Source organism: Cupressus sempervirens, chromosome 5 (genome assembly GCF_028749045.1).
Source record: "Cupressus sempervirens isolate cs-2001-9-10 chromosome 5, ASM2874904v1, whole genome shotgun sequence".
NCBI classification, from domain to species: domain Eukaryota; kingdom Viridiplantae; phylum Streptophyta; class Pinopsida; order Cupressales; family Cupressaceae; genus Cupressus; species Cupressus sempervirens.
The window spans coordinates 305417344-305437667 of record NC_143122.1 but is presented as its reverse complement, the minus strand read 5'-3'; the positions used below and the strand labels follow the sequence as shown (position 1 = coordinate 305437667).

The window sequence follows — 20324 nt, the reverse complement described above, 5'->3', positions numbered from 1 at the left end:
ATCTCAACATATTTGTAGGAATGACTTACTATCTAACTCGTTAAAACACCACAAATGACCACTCCATTGCTCTATTGTCATCTCAATTTAATAGAAGTATTGACTATGTAACCTACAACAATATAATCCATGCCTTTCATGTGAAACAAGAATACCCAAAACAACCACTTATTTGACGCCATAACTGTACTATTTTCTCAAATTTATTTCATGCATCGCCATGTGCACCTCATCACAAAATCAAATCTACTGTTACGCAAACAACAAAATTTCAATTTGAGCTGATATTTTCTTTTTGCTTTTGCAGGAATGCATAGCTTCTCTATGAATCGAACTATAGCAATTTTCAAATTTGGAGTTCTCGAGCAAACACATGTAAGCCAGGATCAATGTTTACATTGAATTGCTAGTAGAAAAGAAAGAATAATACTAAATATGAGGATGCTTGTTACATTAGAACCCTTCTAAATTCCAAATTTAACATTAACAGACGCACATTCAACCACACTTTTTCAGTTTATTGAGCAACCGAGACAATGTTTTTCCATGATCATTGCCCATTGCCAATGGCACTAAACATTGCTTTTCAGATATCATGCATCTCACAATTATACTTGATATGATGATTGTAAAATTACTGTATAAGAATTCATTTTTACAAATTACAGACTTTACATTGTAATATTTATGGGCAATTGAATATTACTAAATTATTGGAACAACTTCTTTGATGCATTGAAAGCTCTCAAATGAAATTATTAAAAATTTGGGATCTTAGTTACAACAAATCCATAGTACATCATTAGTCGCAGCAATGTAAAACTAAATTCTAGCTATCATGCACTTCCAAGAATAAAAAATTTATACAACACCTTAGTGGACCCATTCTTATTACTACTTTAGACGAATTAAATGTCATGCACATCAAGACCGTTCATAAAACTGACAGAAAAACATAGCACAATCAAGTTGTTTAGGCACAAAAATAGATTTTGAATGTTAATAAACAAAACACGGCAAAATGTTAATGAACAAGACGCCAAAATCTGTTTAGAAACAAACAGAGAAGGGTGACCCCTTCATATTGCTTTGTGACAAGATACAAGAGCTTGCTAGTGACTCTGCCATTGAGATAAGTCTGCCACCAACCCTCACAGAATCACCAAAACATCTTACTAGAATTCATCACAAAATATCCAACCTAATGTTAGATAAGGAGGTTGCTCTTCACCAAAGACAAAGTCAAACACTGGAAAAAAAACTAGCATGATTCTGAGGAAAAACCAACAAACCCTGCAAACCTTGTAGGTGAACATGATGCTCCAAAACAAACTGCAAAAAGTCACGATTTTTTTGGAGAAAATTGATAAAAACCCAACGCAATTTTCGAGGTGAAAACTGATCAAAATCCATCATGAATTTTTAGGTAAAAAATCAATCAAAACAAAATAGAATCCAAGAGATAGATGATAGAATACAAAACTTCATTTTTAAGAAGAATGGTAAAACCCAATAGATAATTTTTTAGGAAAAAAAACTATAAACCCATAAAGGAATACCAAGTAATTTTGAAAATTACAGAATAAAAAAAAAATCAAGGGAAAATTTATGGAAACCTCTCAAAAAATTTAAGGGAAAATATTATGAAAACCCATCAGAAAAGTCTTCATGCGGCTAAACATGAGACTTTTGCCCAGACCAAAAAATTGTTAAGTCAAAACCCTTGACCACACTTGCCATTTTTAGCAAAAGCATCCAAGACAAACCACAAAATTTAATAAAATACCTCTAATGATTTTTATTTCAAAAAATCAAAAACCAAATTTCTGGAAAACCAATTCTGATCAAAAGGCTCGAAATTTTCTTTAAAAATTTGTCTAATTTTATGAAATCCCATCGATCTACTATGGTACCATGTTAGGGTAAATTGATATTGTGGTTGTATTAAACAAAAGAAATGAAAGCTTCTAATACAGATTTACAAAGATGATGTAAAGAAACAATCGTGTGCTAAAAATGAAAATATAAACTACTTAATAAACTAAGGACTAAGATGATCATTAAAAAAACATTATATATTCCAACACTAACAACTTGAAAGAACCAACAAACCAACTACAGTGCAGAAGCCAGGGTGGTTGGGAGATGTGTCCCAAAGGCAGGTGTGTAGGTGTGTATCTTGTAGATAAGACGATGTTGTTTTCCCATGGTGATGTTTCCCCCTGGAAGCAGACATCCCCCATCAAAAAACCAAAGTTAACAAACTAAAGATGTGTGAAAAAACACAATAAATGCCACAAATTTTATTTTATTTTTTAAAAACCTTAATAATTGCACTGAGAAAACAGCAGCCTTGAATGGCGAAAACCAGTAGAATGGAGAGAAAAAAATGATGACTAGCTGTCAAAATCAAATAAGGCAAGTGAAAAGCATATCAGTGAGAAGTAGGGATTGCAAGGTGACACAACAGCGACAACAGGTTACTTAATAGAGTCTTACTACTCAGTTTCTTTAAATGTTAGTTTTTCTTTTGTTAATTTAATCTTAAGACTTCAAATTTCCATTTCAAATGTTTTTATTATAAACTAGTTTTTCTTTGTTATTTTAATTTTACATTTCAAATTTCTGTTTCAATTATTTTTATTATAAACTTTAATCTATAAACTGCTTAAATTTGAACTTAAAAATAAAATACCAGATAATAATTAAAATTATACAACATAAATTTTTAAAAACGTATAAAAGATTTTAAATAATTTATAATTATAAAAAAATACTTGATGTAATATAGATGACAAAGCAAAGGATGTTGCAACTGCTTCTATGGTTACTTTAGGGTTTCTGAGTGATTTATGCTCTCCTTTATCATCCTCTCTGCCTAGTACTACCTCTGCAACAGGGGGGAAAGATGCTCATCACGCTGCTACAAAAGTTGGGATTCTGAAGATTCAGAAGGGCATGGGATAGGTTTTGCATTTGTGAACACCAACTCAAAAGTCTGTAAAGTGTGTTTCTGATGCTGTGGGCTCTCATTCAGCATTGCTCGTATTGCATGGACTTTTGGCAACTGCTTGCACTGCTGCCAGTGCTGCTGGCAGCTGGGGACACGTTGGATATGCTCTCCACAAATTATGAGCAGGTCTGTATCTACAAAATTTCCTGCTAGGGGCCCTGATGTGCAAGAGGTGGTGGAAAGATATACAAAGTTTGGTTTAGTCTGTGAGTTCCAACTTCTGGCCAAGCATGGCAGAGTTGTGCACCTGGATTACCAAATTGAAGCCCTTATTACAAGATAATCTGGGCATTGACCTTATGCACAGGGTTCCTAAACAGCAATTTGGAGGAAAACCACCAACAAGCTTTTTGTTGGAAGCTGGGCCATGGTACTGAGATTCTCTTTTGTGTATGCAGCCGTGGTTCCCCGAGTTTGTTCCCCTTCACTTTCATGTTTGGATACATATACCAAATCATGTACTCTATTTATTGTGTGCTTCTAGTTTGACAACTACTGGAAATGCATTGGGTCAAACTCATCTTTGTTGCCCTTGAAACAAACTCGTACCTCCTGTCAACCTCTGGCTAGCTTGTTATTGAGGTGGACCTTTCTGGTGGTGTACTACAAGAGATCAATTTGAAGGTGCCAGATCTTATTTAGAAATAACCTATCAGCTACAAAAAGATTGTTTCAACTGCACTCTTATGTTCACATAATAAGTTTAAAGGGAGCTTCTCTTCTAATTGGACTTGGGCAGAGCATTGTCAACTAGTATGGGCTCACACTCCTCTACTCGCAATGAATTGGGTCACCTGTGGGAGACTCCCCTACTGTGAAGGCTGTTACATTTCCTCTTTTCCCTAATGTAGTGTGCTCTGTAACTCCAACTTTAGTGTTCTCCCTTGGATTAATTGTTCCACCTGTGTCCTTTTTCAGCTCAACATTGAATCTGATCAGTACCCTTGGATTATCTGCAAGCCGGTAGACTCTTCAGTGGATGTACTTCCACATTTACTTTCTTCACTAACTCAAGATGTAGCTTTGTGTTCTTATGCTTCATGGGTTTGCTCATGTGAAAAGGAGCCTAATCCCCTTATCTCAAGATTCTCAGTTTCATAAAATTTACCAGACCAGGAAGAAGGCTGCATTTTTTCATTGGACTCGTGTTCTTAAAAGGAAGGCTGCAACAAGGGAAAAAACCTATTAGCCATATGATCCTCTGATCTCATACAAATAGGGAGTTGGTTTAGCTCCGTCGTTCGGCTTTTGTCCAATACCACAGCCATTCTCATTATATCTTTTAGGACCTCTTAAAGTTTGATGGATTTGTGTCCCTTTGTTTAACTTTGCATCTTGCATGCTAATTGTATTTCATTGGGCACCATTAGAATCCCTCCATTGGTTATCATTGATCAAACAAGAGTAAATAAAAATTAATTTTTAATTCAAGAGGCTTACTTATTGTCATTTTAGAGCAAATATTATTTAAAAAAATTAGTAGTGATATTAAAAATTTATTACATAGCATCAAATTGATCTATTAAATATGAAAATGACACACAACTGATGGAGATTGTACTGAGGATGCTACAGGAGGGGATGGTATTAACATAGTAGATTTGTGTTTTCATGCTTCTTGTTCACTTCTATAGGGTGTAAATTTGAGAAGCAAGACAAATCCTCTCTTTTCTTCCTAGGGGTCCACCAAATCAAACTCCCTATCTTCTTTCCAGGTGAATAAGTAGCTTGCTGCCGTAGAAGGTCTAAAATCTGAGTTCCTTTTCTTCGAAGGCTTGCCTCTCTAGATGTTTCCATTGTACTCAGCTAGAGCACCAGATGGCAGATTTCTCTTTGAGCTCTCAAGCGGGCTGGAGAATATTCATCCTCAGAGTTGGAAATAAAAGACTGCTGTTCTGGATAATGAATTTGTGTGGAGAAATCATTGGAAGCTTCGACTGGTCTCCAGCTACAAAGGCTGATTGCTTGAGCAAGGGCCACCCACTACATGAATTTTTATTCCACTTCCAGGGACCAGATCTTCCAGGTGTTCTCAATCCATTTGCAAATGAAGGGGATGGAATTCACATAATTGTCCTTACCAGGGATTTGGATGATGCCGAACTTGAAGGAGAAATTCAGTTGGCCTCAACTAATATTCTCACCATTCCTCAAATGGAATCCTAGAAGAGAAGCAGATTGTGGCTCCACAGCTAAACAAGAAGGCTTAAAACAGAGGCAGAAAAATTAATAATAGAAGCTCAAGATTTTGTGGGTGATGGCTCTTGGTGCAAAATTTAAACTCTTTATTCCCATAGGAGTAGGAAGGATTCAGCCTATTGCTAATTTCATTCCCTGAGACAATTGGTTTTTGTCAGGATTTGCTAGCCTGGAATGCTGGTGTAATGAGTAGATTTATGTAAGATGTTATTTTGAGAAGTACTCCTGGATTATTACAATTTTTGGGTGATTTAGTCCTCTGAGTCAAGGATGCAATTTGATGTTACTTTAGATTTCTACAAGGGCACCAATAGATTCCCTCTATGCACCAATCATAAAAATATTAAAATATCAGCATCTTAGATAATAAAAGTAGTTTATAAGACCAATAATTGTTGCTTTGATTTTATTAAAAATCAATCTTGCTTAAAAAATATCCATGACTTAATTTGCTAGCTTAAAAATCTTTGCACCTAAATTTCTTGTATAAAGCTTATTAAACTATATAGTTCTGTGTATGAATAAGCACGTCCTGTGTCGGAAATTATTTCTCACCTGCAAATACATGCTTATGCTTTCTCCAGATCTCCCCAAGCTTGCACTTTCTCCAGACCTCACCATGGCTGTGTCTGTCATTGTGAGTATGAACAAATTTGCAGAGACAGATATATCGCTTGCAACACATTAATTTAAAAACTATACAGTACATTAATGACTGAATACCCGCACCACTTATATTTACACTATTTTGACATCCAAGAAAAAATCAATGGACAAATAGATTAAGAGCAGTAAGCACCATGATATTATTCAATATGAGTCTGCCTCATATGACATATCACACAAATACAATGGAGTCGGTATCATATTGCCACTACCTGTTCCTTGAATATGCTGAAAATTATTCCAAGCGATTATTAAAAGTCAATCACTAAAAGAATATGCTGTAAAAGAAATCCAATCCAATGCTACCGCACCGCATATTAAATGATCAATTTTGCAATGTATCTTCTTCTGAACCACCGACATCACAACCAAAATTGTAACACTCTGATAAGATACCGCTTGCTTGGTAAACAAAGTTATCTTCTGGTAAGCCATCTACCCAGCTAAGAGTAAACACAGTGAATCCATAACAACTATCAAAACTCCCTTGTGGGAATGAACTTGTACGATATGAATAACTGATAAAACTCACATTCTCCAGGCAAGTGATATAGTGTTCATATCTTTGTCTTGCATCACAAGCTAAAGGTTTTCATTCAACCACTTTGCAGCCCCATTCGCCAGTGTCCTGTACATTTAATTATCATATGATTGTTAAGAGTCTTGAAATTCAGATAGCTCACTCACAGATTTATAGCATTGCAGCTTTGATAAAAATAAAGCATACATGTATGATATTTTATAACAATTTTAAAAATGTTTCCTTCCATCAAACCTCCAAATCATTACTGAAGATGCACTAAAATTTGCATTTTATGAGCCTTCAAAAGAGAAGGTAACTTGCAGGAAAGCCCAACCAAAAAATAAAGGAATGCAAAAGATGTAATGACATAAATTACTATCTAATATTATCTAATAAATAATTTGTAAAAATATTAACTCAAATAAATTCGCAGACGCATGCAAGATCTCATTATAAAAGGTTCACAAACCATAAAAATATAATCATTAATCATATGTTTAATTTTCAAATGCAACTATAACAAAATAGCCAAATAAGTTGCTGGAAGTTAAGGCACGCAGTTCAACAGACCATAATATGCAGATCAAAGGCAGACCCAACACTAAAAATATCTCGAATTAAGGTAGTCAGTAAAAGAGGTCAATAAATATCCATGTCTTAGGGGCTAGGGACTTGCTCAATATACAGGTAATTATCATGCAACTGTCTAATTTTGGAAAGCAAACCATTTAACCGTATATCCTATAAATTCCCTTGCAATGTTTGATTTCCCTCTTGTCAAAACGCTACATCCAAAAGTCCCAAACGACCCTGTAGTTTTCGAATCTCAATTGCTAGGTAAAATGTATCATATAGTCCAAAGTGGAATTTTGTGTGCTGGTAGCTATCCGAGGAGTGAAAAAACCTCTCTTTTGTGACTAAGGGGGAAATCTCTCCATCGAAAAGTCCCAAAGAACCCTGTATTGTCGAATCTCAACTGCTAGGTAAAATGTATCATATAGTCCGAAGTGGAATTTTGTGTGCTGGTAGCTATCTGAGGAGGGAAAAAACCTCTCTTTTGTGACTAAGGAAGAGGGAGGAACTTCAGATGAACTTTGGGAGGAAGGGTAGGTCCAGAATATATTAGAAAAATGAAAACTTTACAAACAACCTACTTATACATATATCCCTGTAGGTCCAAAAACAATGGATAAGAATCTTCCCTCTTTGGAGGCAGTCTGCATGGTTAACTTAAACTTCAACATAATGCCAGTCTTCACAAATCCTAATGATCGTCAGATAAAAATCAAAATGCTGCTGCTAGTGGTTGCAGAGGTCTTTTATATATTTGGCGATGTCTGTGTCATAATTCTTTTTAACTCCCTTATGATTCAGCATAAACTGTTAAACATCAACACCTAAGGTATCATTTATAACAACATTATTCTTTGAAAATCCTCTTGCCAGGATTCATATGACTATATTATAACCTCTATAATAGACTCGTCATCGATAAATTTCCTTGCACATTTTAAAGGATGTTTTTGATGCAAAAAAAACACCTAAATAGTAAAATATTATTGAACTTTCAATTGATAATCTCAGTATCATAGCAGAATGGGTCTATTGTGAGCATCTAAAGAGATCACACACATTTATTCCTATCAGAAATTGATATCAAAACATTCAGCTGAAATTTGAAATTTAGATAATTAAAAAACTTGAAATGATTCTTCTGTTATCATATTACATTCATTAGTCATTAGAATAATAAAACAGTAGATAGATACCAATGCATTCAATTGAAGATTTTATTTTGTAAAATTAACACCTGAAAATTAATTCCTCTTATTTTATTACATCACATCTCTAGGTTTCGAATAGCATGGCATGGTAACAAATATTATTTGAGAGGAAAGATTTGTCACCCAGCAAAATTTTTCAGTTTTTCCCAGAAACCTTCAGTCTCCTTTTCTTGTTCATCTTGACTTTTCATGTCTGTTTGCATTTCAGGTGTTGGCCTTTCATTTTGGTCCCCTGCACATATGTTCGTCAAATCAGTGCTCTAAAGCATCAAGACAAATAGGATCAAAGTAAAAAGCTAAAGCATGTTCTTATGTTTCAAATTATTTTAGCTAATTTCATGTCACACAAGCATATATGTAGTTAATTCGAACTTAAAGAGTAAGTAAAGCCCAAGGCGCTCTCACACTAAGCTACTTTAATAATAGAATATGGTATATTGTATTATATATTTAACTTGTGGATTGAAATACTGATTTGACTCTAGACACGCAGAATGATAGTAGCCATGCTTGATCAGCATATAGCTATGTGCCTCTAGGGTCACTTGCCAGAGACTAATCTGATAAGTTACCCTGGAGTTTATCCATTGCTTCTTCCAGCAAAGTCCCTAGATGCATTTTTGCGTCTTTTCTGCTCATTCTTCTTACGCTGAGGCCAGCTTGCAGGACGGGCACTTGGGCGCTTATCCTTTGGATTCCTGAGCTTTGCAAGTTCTTCAATTAATTCCCGCTCTCTTTGACTGTAAGAATACATGGAAGGAAGAAAGCATTAATTTCAAAATATATTAACACCGTAATGAAAAAGATTTCATCTCAATGCTCAGACACTAAAACAATTATTCCTGCATTTAACAAAATAGTCTTCTATGGTTAAAATTTAAATCTATCTAAACCCAACTAATAAACAGAAAAAGGGAATCAAAGTCATATAACATTTGACAATGTACATAAAAATATCATTACCCAATAAATTCACAGTGCTTCACTCACTTCGAAATAATAGGTTTCTCAAAAACATTGAGTTTACAGAAAACAACTAGCTTGTTCAATAAAACACAGCAAGAGAAAATCAATCTTATGTCAAACTGGAAAATATAAATAGAAAATCAAATATCATTATCCAGCAGATACTTGAAAAGATATAATAATGCTTCATTCACGTACAAATACGAAGTTTCTCAGATAGGTTTGGTTTTCGAAAAGCCAAACAAACTTATCTATAGAATTGTCAACTCGTATATAGGGATTTTTATTCAATAAAATCAATTAGATTAATGTTCAAAAATGACCAGATCAGATCAACAAACATCAGAAACAGAGCCAATATAGATAAGCAGAAAAGAGAGAACCTAAAGCATCTCATGCAATTTAAGCCCTTGATCTCTCCTTTTAATCATATTCATCCAGTTTGTAATGTCCCCACTAATAGAGTTAGTTAGGGACAAGTAATACCTACAAAATAAATGTTAGAATCACAATAATAATAAAACTAACTATATTATTCTACCCTCTAAGTTAACCCCAATCTTAAGGATATCTCCAGATTGGGCTTCTTAGCTCATAGCTACCTCGCTGTCATTCCGGGAGTGCACCCCTTAATATTCTTCTTGGACAGGCATCCTCTATCCAAGGCCAATGACATATGCATATGTTTGACAACATCAAAATATTCCGGCACAATTGATTATCGGCCATGGCGGACAATCAAGATCTTAATATCTCCATGCTCCATGCTTCGATATCAATTCTCGGCCATGGCAGGCAATGTAGATATTAATATCTCACATGTTCCATGCTTCGAGTTCACATTGATTCTCGGCCATGGCAGACAATGGAGATCTTAATATCTCACATGTTCCATGCTTAAAGTCTCATTAATATCCATAGTGTTAACCCCATGAGCTAACACAAGTATGGTTTATTAATATAAATAAATTCATAAACATAATTAAACAAATATAATTCATAAACATACCTTTTTTACCTTCTTTTCCAAGGGTCACACCCTTTCATAATACAAATCCTTTGACAAGTCACAACACTTCATAGTTATAATACTTTCAAAAAGTCACAACACTTCATAACTAAAATCCTTTCAAAAAGTCCCACTACTTTATAATCACAATATTTTTGAAGAGTCGCAACTATTCATAATTAAGACCCTTTCGAAGGTTCACATCCTTTCAATATCATTGTACCTTTTCAAAAAGTCACTTCCATTACTTTCCTCTTCCATTTTTCCTTTTTGAACTCCTCTCTTCTCCTCCTTTTTTGTCATCTCTAAAATAAACTCTCCTCCCTTTAACATCTTAATTTTAAGAAGTCATGTCTATTTGTTAAACATCTCTTGACTTTCCATTAGATTTAGTTAATTTATATTATTCTATGTTATATTATTTATTTACTTCTCATTTGTGTTTATTATTATTTATTATTAAATTCTATTTAGAAAATTAACATACTTTCTACAATATTGTCTCTTGTATCTAATTTTATTTCTTTATTTACTCATTGAAATTTTATTATTTTTTAATTATTTAAAATATCATACTAAATATTATTTCATTAATAATATAGATTAAATAATTATTAATTCCTAGTTTTATATTTTAGTATTAGTTTTAATATAACTTTATTAGCATTATGTATTTAATAACATTTTATTATCTAATTATTATTAAAATTCTATGTTAAAATGGGGATATGACACAGTCCTTGTGCCAGAAATCTATTATTTGGCCTTAGCCAAGCCATTTTATAAGTCTCCATGAAATACAATGTTATGCTCCAAGTAGGAGTACCCACACATCACCAGCATGAACACAACTATCATAGCTTGGTGCAACAACAATTAGTAAGATCATTTGTGTCTTATGCTTAATCTAAGTGTTGCATAGATTGTGAATAGAATAGATTATATTGTTTTGACTTGCTCTTGTATGCTCCAATATCCATGTACATTTCTCTAGCAAGCCTAGAGGGACCTTTGTTCCTTTTTCTAATTGTTTTAGAGTGATAGCGCTTCTTAACCACCTGCAGGTTCACATATCCACTTCCTGTTTCAGTTAATCCGCTCATCCTGTTGCACCTTTCTAACACTTTGAGATCAGCTCAATAGTTTCCAACATGCACCACATTTTGCAGCGAATTTGTTACAAATCAGCACAACTGCATTATGCCTTGCAACTCAGCAAAGCTTTGATCATTGTCTTTGTTTTCATCACCTTTTCAAGGTTTTGGTGGTTTAATCATATTTTCTACAAGGGAACAGAAGAAAACTGTTTATACTGTTAGGTATATTACACCATTCCTATTTCCATAGCTAGTCTTTAGGGTACACACAATAATGTTGGTTAAGTTTTTCTTTTAGTTGGTTTATTATCCCATAATAGGGAAATTGCTATAGGAGGTTTCCCGAATACAAGAGATGAAATTCCTATAAATTTGTAACATGATTGAAAAAATATGTATGAGGTTAAATATATTATTATTTTGTGTGTTCAATCTGCTCATAATTCTCTCATGGTATCAAAGCCAAGTTAGACATTTCTTTTTTTGAGGGCTACTAGATTCCTCATAAAAGACTTGCTTGTGCCACACAGCAGAAGTATTACCACAAACCGTGATAGGAGTTATTGCTGGCAAACATTTCACTACAGGCACTGCACATGTGAATTTCAAAAGAGAAGCCAATCCAGACCTTATCCATGACCTTACTATGAAAGACCATGTTCCTCATGAATATTTTGGACTTATGAAGATCACGACATGTTAAATTAATCAGAAGCAATCTGACTACTTAAAATCCATAGAAGTTGCCACAATTGGATTTGGACATTATGTTTAGCAAGATATTGCTGGAGACATTGGCAAAGTCCTTCATGCCCACCTCAAACCTCATGTTTTTGACTTGCCTGCTGCTGTGTTGGACAACCGATTATGCATCCCTGTTCATAACCAAGGTTTCCACCTCTTGGCCATAAGAGTTATTTTGCAGTCGGCTGGTACTTCTTGTCCTTTACAAGTATGTTTTTCCTTTCCTATCCATCTTTTCCTTTATTAATCTATATATTTCTTTTTGTTCTCGAATCCTACCTTCCTACACTCTTTAATAGAGTGGTATGTACCGCGTTTTCGAAGTCTTGGTCGCGACATGTGATTTATCCTATTCATAAGTCTAGGCCTACTTCAGACCTAGATAGGACTATCATGATTGGGCATACTTTTGCCAAACTTTATGCCACTGCTCTTAACACCATACTATCTAGGGAGCTTGACAGGAGAGATTGTAGGGCTAAAGGACAAGCCGGTTTTCAAGAAGACTATCAGAGTATGGATCACATCTTCACACTGAGGGCTATTATTGAGGATTGCTAGGCACCGCTCTAAGAAAGTCTACTGTTGTTTTGTGGACTTCCGCAAGGCTTTTGATTTTGTTCCTAGGATGGCCTTATTTCAGAGATTTAGCGAGATTGGGACCTCAAATATGTTGTTGACTGCTATTATGAGACTGTATGAGAAGGTGACCGGTAGACTCAAGACTTAGAGGGCTTCTTTATTCCAATTAAGAGCACCATTGGGGTGAAGCAAGGTTGCCCTCTTTCTCCTACTCTGTTCAGATTGTATATTGATGAGCTCGAGGATTTCCTTGTGAACTCCTCGCAACCTGGTGATGGGTGCTAATTGCATCAAGTTTTGATCTCCATTCTCCTTTTCAAGATGATGTTGCTCTCTTGGCCTCTTCTCCTAACTAGTTAACAAAGACTTCTTGATGTTTGGCTTCTTTTTGTGATCAGCATCAACTCGTGGTCAATTTGGCTAAGACTCGGGTTATGATCTTTAACTATTTAAAGACCTCTCATCTCCATTTCTTTTTCTAGGGACATGAGGTTGAAATCACTTTTCTTATATGTATCTCGAGGTAAAGTTTTTGGGACCCCACTTTAGTTTGAGACCAACTATCCAGTCCAGGGTTAGTAAGGGCATGGGTTCTCTAGCCATGCTCGAAAGACAGTGCTTCAAACATCATTTTTAGGACATTTCGTCCAGGTTGTCCCTCTTGGACTCCTTGGTTAGACTGATTGTTCTATGGCTCAGTGGTTTGGGGACATTCTCTTCTTGTTTCTAATTGGGCCTCTATTCAGCATGGTTAGACGTTGCGTTTATGATGTATTATTAGATGTCACAGACTCACCCTCCACAGCATTGTCCTAGCCGAGTTTTGGAGCTCATCCTTTCAAACTTGCGGCCATTTTTGACTTGATCTGGTTTCCCCATCAGCTCCATGGCTTTATGGATTAAGATGTCGACCAACACAAATACTCTCATCTGGCATATTGTTCTTCTGTTGAGATTATGAGATCCAATACTAGCATTAGATCTCACTGTGGGTACACCAGGCCACCTCTTTGTTGGATTCGATCGGGATTAAGATTGATCGTCTTCCTCCATACCAGTTCTCATTAGATGCTGCTACTCACCTCCTCCCCTCACGTCAAGAGTTGAACAAGTATGTCAGATAGGATATCTATAGACAATACATTATCACTACTTGAAGTAACCCTCTTGGTGGATTACATCCTAAGATGGCCTTTTATGCAGAGCATTTTAATGAGATTCAGAATGGTATTATTATGCATCCTGCTTATCCTTATCGGTGCTGATGTCACGCCCTGCAATTCTCTTTAGGCTCCTTTAGAGTTGGCTCTCACCATCTTCAAGTCCGGACCGATCACCATATGGATAGAGAAGATCGGATTTGTAGACTCTGTACTTTGGTGGAGGTTGAGACTGAGACCCACTTCATACTTCGTTGTCCTATCTACTATGAGATCAGAGGGAGATTTTACTGTTTATTCAGAGATTGTTTTTCTCTTTCAGCGTTCTTCAACTACGTTGACCAGCGGTGTCTTGTGTTTTACCTACGGGAGGCCACCCAGCGTCGTGAGCATTCCCTACAGTCAGTTACACCTCAGGGCCACACCTCAAACCAGCTCATCACCGCCTTTTTCTCCCCCTTTCTCCACCACAGGGTGTGAAAAGGCCATCCAGTATCACTCCCTCCAAATCGGTCAGACACTGTACCAATCGTTCCAGCAGCAACACTCCTCCAGTGGTTCTAGGCAATGATCTATAACTCTGAATCGTCCACAGTTATATCCTTCTGTGACTGATTTTTTTGTACCAAGGAAGGATCCTTAGAACTTACCTTGGTTTTCTTAGTTTCTTGTCTTGTTTTGTTTCTTTTTCTTAGTGACCATTTGGTACTCCTGCTTTGGTTGGCTCTTTTGTTTGTATACTCAATCCCATAAACCCTTGTGGTTTTCTGTTGGACATTAATATCATTATTTTATCTAATCTTATCTGTTAAATTTAGAACCAAAATAGCATAAAACTCAAAAAACAGATATCTGAAAGGTGAAATATCAGAAAACCCTTCTTCTCTAGGGAAAGCCCCAGCCACACCAAGAAATATCACTTTATTAAAAATGAATGAGTCTGAATGCAATATCGAATGCAATATCCACAAAACACTTTGACTGCTCACCTTAGTGAACCCTACACTCTTATTTCTTTACAGTAATATAGACTCAGATTATTTTACTCGCAGACTGATAAATGTCTTAGCACAAAGCTGGCAACACTCCACACTAGCTTTAGAAAAACCCACAAATGAGTCACACAATGATTAATAACAGACGACATACTACAATCTGAATCAAACACATACAGCAAGGATCAATAAGATTTTGAAAATGATCAAACAACAAAACCGACACACTGCTAATGATATTCACAATCATAAACTTAGCCTTAATGAAAGCAACCCATACTTTCAAAGATGTAATGTCAAAACTACAGATAGCAGAGAACCAAAAAGCCGATGCTACAGCCAGCCCTTTCCAATTCCAAAGACAGTGTGCTTCATAGAAAGAATGACTTCAGCAATCACACAAAGTCTCTTCAGATGCAACACAGTGACTCTTCGTTTATGCAACAGCACACATGCATGGCCTTCCATTTGCCAACACTGAAGACTCATCATGGTCTTCAAGAAGTGTGACTCTACATATGGAAGACCATTCATAAACAAAGACTCCTAACAGCCTGATAATAAGAAAGGATTAAATAATGCTGCAGAGAATACATGGCAATATCTCAACCATAATGCTGATGTTATCACAGTTTCACAGATAGATCCTGCAGCTACCGAACTTCAACACTCCTTAGTAGAGGAGATATCTCTTTCAAATTCTCATGTCATGGAGTCTCTCAACATAACAGTCAAACTAGTTACACCCATTGTGAACAAAACAAAATTTATCACTGAATCTCTCAATGTGATAGCATCATGGAATCACTCAAAATGATGCTCAACATAACTACTCCAATGTGAGAAATAAATGTATACACAAGCTTTTATCACAAAGTCACTCAACGTGATGTTGTCATGGAGTTGTTAATGTTATAGCATCAGTCGAATTGATTCAATCAAGAGACAAACTATTGTGATTATTAGTTAATCATTATTATCTCAAATAAAGAATCATCAGATAATATATACATGCATATCTGTGTGTGTATGTAATTGAATTTTACATATACATACCCCTTAACACTAATCACTGACCCAGCTCTTCGTTAAGGTTGCCCGACCTGGTAAACTGAACTGCCAGGTTTGATCTGATCTCAGATGTGGCATGATATATTATATTGCTCGTGTGTGTGTGTGTGTGTGAGAGAGAGAGAGAGATTAGTTATGTCTATATTAACTGATAATTATTTAATAAGTAACTAGTAAACCTGATCAAATACTGATCGTATCATTTGCATTACAAATATATTAATAAGTGCAGACCATATAATGCATAATGATTGGTATTGTTACCAAGCAGATCATTAGTGTATCAGCAATTATATGTAATAGGTGTTAATTAAGATTTAGGAATGTCCCATGTAGGGCATGTCCCTTATGTGGCTTGTGCCTGCATAGGTACATGTCTCTACATGGACATGCCCCTACTCACATACATAAATATTCAGTAGAACACTGCATTTGCAAATACAGAAATCAATTGCAGTATTAATCAAATAGCAGTGCTCAATATCATATGAAATAAATTAAAGTTCTGAATCTATTACAAATAACATTGTCACTTACTTGATTAAATCTGCAGAAGCATATTGAATCAGTTCTATTAATAGGAGAATACATAAAAGAGTGAGACTATATATAAAAGAAAAGGTATTATTATTGACCCTAATTCCTTAACATGGTATCAGAGCCTATTTTATAAATATACCAAGAGCATATACAACCTCAAAAAATCTTAAACATCGTCAAAAGGAGTTTGCAATTAATTGGCAATCATAGTGAACTAAGTTAAATTTGAAAATACACTTGAAGGTGCTGGAAATTTTGGCTAATGGAAACTCAGATTAATGAGACACTTAGAGAACAAGAATTAGATTCATATGTAGAAGATGTTGTATCAATACTGGATGATGAGACTTGTTTACTGCCTATGGTAAACTGTTTTTTTACAATGTTTTGTAGGCTTCGACCTACTAGAAGCTCCAACCCCTACGTTTATGAGCACCAACTCCCACACTTTGCAGGCTTCGACCTACTAGAAGCACCAACCCCCACTGCTGTCTTCATGAGCACCAACCCACTGCACACAAACTTTTTCTCCACCTTGATAATGTTGCTTACCCAACTGATGATGGATGCACTGTATCCCAATTTGAAGCCAACCAGAATCTATACTTTTCCTTTTTGCACTTATATCTCTGATACAAAGGAATCTGAATATATGTATTTTATCTCTGTTTCATCTTTTCTATTTTTCTCTATAATAAATATATAATTTAGATTAAAAATCTAATTATAGATTCTTTTTTATTTTACCGTCTTACTTCATGATCTGCATAATTTCTTTTCCCCTTTCTATCTGTTTATATCTAGTCTTTACTATTCAATTCATCAGCTGACCTTTCTTCTTATACACTTCTATTTCTCTCCACATACTTCTCTTTCCCTTCACTGCTAACTTCATTTCTTAATTCTTTTTTTTTTACCATCTCACACAAACTGCTGACTTATATTCTGCTCATTAAACTTCTACATATATTCTTCAAAACTGATTTCCTATTTATTTTCCAATTATGGGTGTGACTTTTCAAACATAAAAAGTCACGTCTCTTGAGATTATATCTTCACTTTAAATTAGATTTTTAATCTCTTTATTATTTATAATAATTCCTTATGAAAGTACCTTTCTAATTTAATCATCAGACTTCTTCTCTATAATATATTTTTATTAATCCACCGCTTTCTATATCAAGCTCTCATTGTTTTGTGGCTGCAGGTATTATGAAACATATCATATGTTCTTCCCTTCAAGATATGTTGCCACTTCTATTTATTTATTTCAGTTACACCTTCAATAACTCCAGGCTGTATCGTGTTCATCCCAGTTGGACTTTGTATGCTTGTTTCAAATTTTATCGCTATTTTCAGAATACTGTTGACTGTGCACACACTTGCTGTTTCATATATATTATTTAAATTCCATCATAACTCATCGCCCAAACATCTCGTGTGTGCCATTGTTTATTGATGCAGTATTATCTCCATTTTGGACACACTTTCACTCATGCTCGAACATCTCTCCATGCCGTTCAAAATTGCTTCTGACTGTGCATATCAGTTTGACCTATCGGAATTTTTCTCATTTATTAAATGTTGACAGGGCCAATATTTTCATCTGTCGTTGACCACTTTATTTTTCAGTTTCTATTATTTGTATGCTATCGGGTCTTCACCAATTGCTATTGTATGCTCTCGTAAACCTCCATTGCAACTCTGAACAGGGACAATGACTGTATTGGGCCTTTCAATCGATGCTTGCCATCGCTCCTACACACTTATTGCTGGAAACACGCGATGACTACATCTGTGTCATTTTCATACCTCTGAGATTGCTTTATGAGTGATGATCTTCATTCCCTGAAAGCTTCAGTGAAATATGTGGCAATTATATTTATCAGGGCTTGTATATAATAGTTTCGTGTTACTTCACCCTTCGATTTCACAAATGCGAATGTCTTGTATTTGGTTGCCATTTCAATGAATTCAATTCTCATCTGAATTTCTGATTCCACAATAATCATTGCTTAAATCGCTCCAGTGTTGACTCATAGGAAGAACTGTTGAAACCAAACACATTGCATTCTAAGTAACGATGTTCCTCTATTGCTCGATTTGTTACTCAACACTTGATCAAAGTTATGAAGAGCGCTATTGTTTATTTTATTAATTTCCGCTGCCTTTGTCTATGATTGACATCGACTTAATTCTTTTCTGGATAGATAGCCATCACTGCTTTATATATATATATATATATATATATATATATATATATATATATATATATATATATATAAAGCTGCTGCTGCTGTATGTTCCTTCTAAATATGGTTCGCTTAATATTACTGTCTGTAATTGCTGGAAATGATGCAATTATAGAATTTGTTATTTCCTATGCATTGAGCGTTCACCGTAGATGGCTTTTGATGGCATGGACGAGTTGCAGACTAGAGGCTGGGCACAAGCTTTTTACTTTATTTTTATACCAAATTGCTCCCGACACCTTCTATTTGATTTTGACTGAGATTGCTGTATGTTGCATTTGCATAGGCTGAGTTCAGACTGCATCTGTTTTTTAATCTTTTTGCCACCATCAATAAGAAATTCTTGAATCATTGACGTGATTGTCTGGAATATGCACATAAGAAATATTATAAACTCCATGTTCAGTCTATTGCAGATACACATCCTTCGTGGATATTTATTGATCTCAATTAACACATCATAATAAGAATTTGTTTCTTCTGCAAACATATTAGTTTACTTTCACCATTGCTACATATGTTTTAGTTTTGAATACTTTATAAACTTATTACTGTTATATGTATTTATGGCATCCTTTATACCTTCACCGTTGCTACCGTATATTATCTCTTGTTTGATCACACCACTGTCGGTTCTTTCTAATGTTTGATATATACTCTCTTTAATAATTCACGTCCTTCCGGTGTGTGCAGATATGAATTGGTGTGTTGTTCTATTTATACATCTTTGTGCTTTTGTCATGGTCAATTCCTTCTATTTATTCTTTGACTATTCTGGCCATTTTCATCATATGTTGATTGTATACCTCTCTGCCATGTTGAGCAACATGTTTTATGTGGTCTTAATGACTCCAGCTTTAAACTCAGTATTATACCTTTATTTTACCCTTTGACATTGACAATGCTATAACATTAGTAGTTTTGTACGTGCCTATGAAATCCTTTGACATCAATGACAATTCTTCCATCACTTCCTTGTTCTTACCATAGATGGAAGACTCGCCGGTTACTCGGCAAGCTTTAAACACTCGCCGAGTATTCTGGGACGGCGAGTAAATCGCCCAAAAACTCGCCTGTCAAAAAACTCGGCGAGTTAATGTAAAAAACTCACGGTTCAGAGAACCCGCGGCCAATGACGCCTAAATAGGTCAAAATGCATTGTTTTTTGCATTGTTTCTTTCATTTGTGTGGAGCAAAGAAGGTTTTAGCTGATTGCAAGTGATTAAAGGCAGATTGGAATGGATTTTGGAGGATTCTAACCGAATTTAGAAGAGAAATTTCTTTCCAGGTATGTTCATCTTATCATTGTTTGAAAACTTTTTATAGTTTTAAGCAAAGCTTTTATTGTTTTTGTTGTTGTTTGTAAATGATTTCAAATCATTTGAAAGTTGAAACCCTAGTTGTTCTAAACTTCTAGCTTCTAAGTTCTAACTTTGTTTATTCGTTTTTCTATAAATTTAATTATTTATGTGTAGGGCAGCGGACAAGCATTAAGAAAACATGACAAACCCGCAAGAAGAGTGACCACAAACACCATGCCCATCTGGATATATAGGCACTCGGCCTAAAAATGCAAGAGATAAGGCATGGTGGTATGCCTATGAAGCTCCAAGTCCAAATGATATTGGGAAGGTGATATCCATTCCCTGTGAGAGAATTATTTCTGGAGGCATAAACCGCCTCAAATACCACCTTCCAGGCATAAAGAAACATGACTCAAATC

General features: G+C 35.2%; 1 protein-coding gene and 1 long non-coding RNA gene across 7 annotated transcripts in view; both read right to left on the bottom strand.

Annotated features, from left to right (window-relative positions):
• Positions 1 to 2037: 2037 nt before the first annotated feature.
• LOC149555798 (uncharacterized) lies at positions 2038 to 5921 on the bottom strand. The gene is made up of 2 exons (XR_016364565.1): positions 5768 to 5921; positions 2038 to 2222 (listed from the first exon to the last, which is right to left on the bottom strand). It is a non-coding gene; the product is annotated as an uncharacterized LOC149555798 (long non-coding RNA).
• The window catches only part of LOC149555792 (Molecular chaperone Hsp40/DnaJ family protein), a 178152-nt gene continuing 163708 nt past the window's right edge, over positions 5881 to 20324 (bottom strand). Inside the window, exons 9-12 of one of the 6 annotated variants that reach the window (XR_016364564.1) lie at positions 8758 to 8925; positions 8309 to 8417; positions 6411 to 6506; positions 5881 to 6321 (exon numbers count right to left, since the gene is read on the bottom strand). Coding sequence is in view for 1 of the 6 variants with exons in the window: in XM_089829953.1 (XP_089686079.1) it covers positions 6461 to 6506; positions 8309 to 8417; positions 8834 to 8925 (247 nt within the window). In the remaining 5 variants the exon portion in view is untranslated. Of the gene's footprint in view, positions 6507 to 8308; positions 8418 to 8734; positions 8926 to 20324 lie in introns of all 6 variants that reach the window. The other 5 variants (XR_016364561.1, XR_016364560.1, XR_016364562.1 and 2 more) reach the window with 5 other exon arrangements.